At 29.9% G+C, this 2,585-nt stretch overlaps 1 protein-coding gene across 2 annotated transcripts; it reads left to right on the forward strand.

Annotated features, from left to right (window-relative positions):
• Window positions 1-753: 753 nt before the first annotated feature.
• LOC105457206 (zinc finger protein 610-like) lies at window positions 754-2,444 on the forward strand. Of its 2 annotated transcripts, none has more exons than XM_011701732.1 (5): window positions 754-949; window positions 1,051-1,754; window positions 1,883-1,966; window positions 2,120-2,203; window positions 2,328-2,444. In XM_011701732.1, the coding sequence occupies exons 1-5, from the start codon at window positions 824-826 to the stop codon at window positions 2,413-2,415; spliced, it is 1,086 nt and encodes a 361-aa protein (XP_011700034.1). In that variant the 5' UTR covers window positions 754-823; the 3' UTR covers window positions 2,416-2,444. The 2 variants fall into 2 exon arrangements, with proteins under 2 accessions (XP_011700034.1, XP_011700043.1); XM_011701741.1 differs by having other exon boundaries at window positions 2,120-2,128; window positions 2,337-2,444.
• Window positions 2,445-2,585: the final 141 nt, after the last annotated feature.

Below are 2,585 nucleotides of genomic sequence, written 5' to 3' on the forward strand. Positions count from 1 at the left end.
AAAATATCTATGTACTGATTCTATCAGTTTCACCTTGGGTTGCGTAGCCAAGGTCAGGTCAAGGTTACATTGATTTTCTTAAATGGAACACCCTATTTTTGATTCAAGAACATTGAATAAATAAGAGTAATTAAATTACGCAGGAAGTTTTAAATAAGAGGATCTAGAGCTATGGATTTGTACATGATTTGTGAAGGATTTTAAGAGATTTTGCCGGAAACCTCTTTTGAATCTTAAAGTAGCAAATTTTTCGATAACTGCTATTTAGATGTACAAAGTAAGAACTATATTCCCATATAGATTAGAATCTACTATAATCTTTTAAAATTTACATATCTCCTAAAATTAAGATTTAAAGTAGAAGTAAAATTTTGATCCCCGCGGGATTTCGCTTTTCTTCCTTGTAGTTGTATTTTTCAGATCAAGAAATTCGACTGCGCATAGTTTAGCTGTAGAATGTGCTAAACGTGTAGAAGCTGAGACGCACTGCAGCAAATATTATTACATGTATTAAACAATCTCTGCATGTACCTATCTCTTACTCTGTCGTACGCTTTTGCCTTACTTCAGATTTCGTTTTCAATCCTGTTTCTTGCAACCACAAAAATTCTACTCAAGATATTAATTTTGTTAAATGTACATTAAAATCTTTTTTTTTTGCAAAAACTCATATAATTTGCATTTAACGATTAACTTATAATAATGTAACAGATTTATTACGCATTTATTTATTTTCTAATAGAATAAGCATTTCTTTTTTGAACAGAGCATTTGACCTCGTTTAGACATAACATTTTCGTAAAGACCAGAAGCAACTACAAGCATGGCTAACGAAGACGAGAAAGTCGAGATATGCCGTTTGTGTGGAAAAGAGTCTCGAAACTGTTTTCCAATATTTCAAGACGAAGATAATATTCTTGAAAAAATAAATATATGTTTACCGATCGATGTAAGTTCAAGAGATGTGATACTCTTTGGCACGTTTCAACTTTTGAACTTGCATTTTTATTACATAATATATAAATAATATTATATTTTTCGTGTTTCTAGATTTCTCCGGATGATAAATTGCCTTCCAGTTTATGCAGATGTTGCTCATATCGTTTAAGTATTAGTTATGAATTGCGTTGTACTGCAATTGAAGTAGATGAGCGTCTGCGAATGCAATTATATCAAAGGCAGAGCGATGTTTACACAAATAAAGATACAAATAACTTTTCAGAGAACTTTCTAAATATTAAACGAAAAATTATAGACGAGGAGAACGTTCTGCATTATCAAAATGATATACAAGAGATCAGAGATAAAATAAATATTGATAATGATTGGAAAACAAATCGAGAAGATATCGATGAAATTAGTAACGAAATGGAAATTGTTACTTCAATGGAAAATAACGAAACGGCAGCGTCAGTTAATTCAGTGAATGAAATTGATATTGTTGAAATGAAATATGAAGATGTGATAGAAGCCTCGATAGAAAAAACTGATAACATCTCTGACTTTGTTAAAAATAAAACTGCAAACGACTGTCAAAGATTTTCGGAACATCAGACTCTCGAGCAAAATTCTAGCGCTCTAGCGGAACATATACGAGAGATCCACGATTTACAGTCGCCCAATAAACTCAATACGAAAGAGAAATATGTCTGCAAATTCTGCGATAAGAAGTTCAATTCATGGAGGTTGTGGAAAAATCATGAAAGAATTCACACTGAAGAAACGCTCAATTCGAAATGTCACAAATCCTTTCGGTAATTTGCTTTATAACGCATTAGCTGTAATTATACAAATTTGCTTTACACTTTTACGATTTCAATATATTGTCTATTTTTATCTTTTACTTTAATTCTATTAATCTCTTTACTTTAATCTCTTTTAGATCTAATCGATCGATATCGCATCATATCCAACGTGAACATAAAAAGAAGGAGTATGTGTGTGATCAGTGTGGAAAATGTTACAGGTAAAAATGCTTCAGTATAAATTAACAGCAACTTTAACACAATATTGTAATAAAATTGTAATAATACAATATATACCTATATGTATATATATATATATATATATATATTGTAAATTTTTATCTTTTTGTTTATTTCTATTGATTCTCTTTTAGTTCGTACAAATCGAGATGGGATCACGTACAACGTGAACATAAAAAGAAGGAGTATGTGTGCGATCAGTGCGGAAAATGCTTCAAGTAAAAATATTTCAATGAATTAACAGTAACTTTAACATAATATTGTAATAATACAATTGTAATAATACAATATATATTTTTTTTATTTTTAATGTTTTGTTTAATTCTATTGAATCTCTTTTAGTTTGCGCAGTTCGAGATGGCATCATGTACAACGTGAACATAAAAAGAAGGAGTATGTGTGTGATCAGTGCGGAAAATGCTTCAGGTAAAATTATCTTTTGTAAAAATAAATTAGCATTAACATGACAATATAATACTCAATAATATAATTATGACAATATAATACTCAAAAATACAATTAATCAGGCCGTGAGCCCAATGGAAAATATATTAGGAACAGAACTAACTATAAGAATTTCTACTAATCAGAAACAGTGTA

The sequence above is a fragment of the Wasmannia auropunctata genome, unplaced genomic scaffold (assembly GCF_000956235.1).
Source record: "Wasmannia auropunctata unplaced genomic scaffold, wasmannia.A_1.0 LD336103.1, whole genome shotgun sequence".
Taxonomy (NCBI): Eukaryota; Metazoa; Arthropoda; class Insecta; order Hymenoptera; family Formicidae; genus Wasmannia; species Wasmannia auropunctata.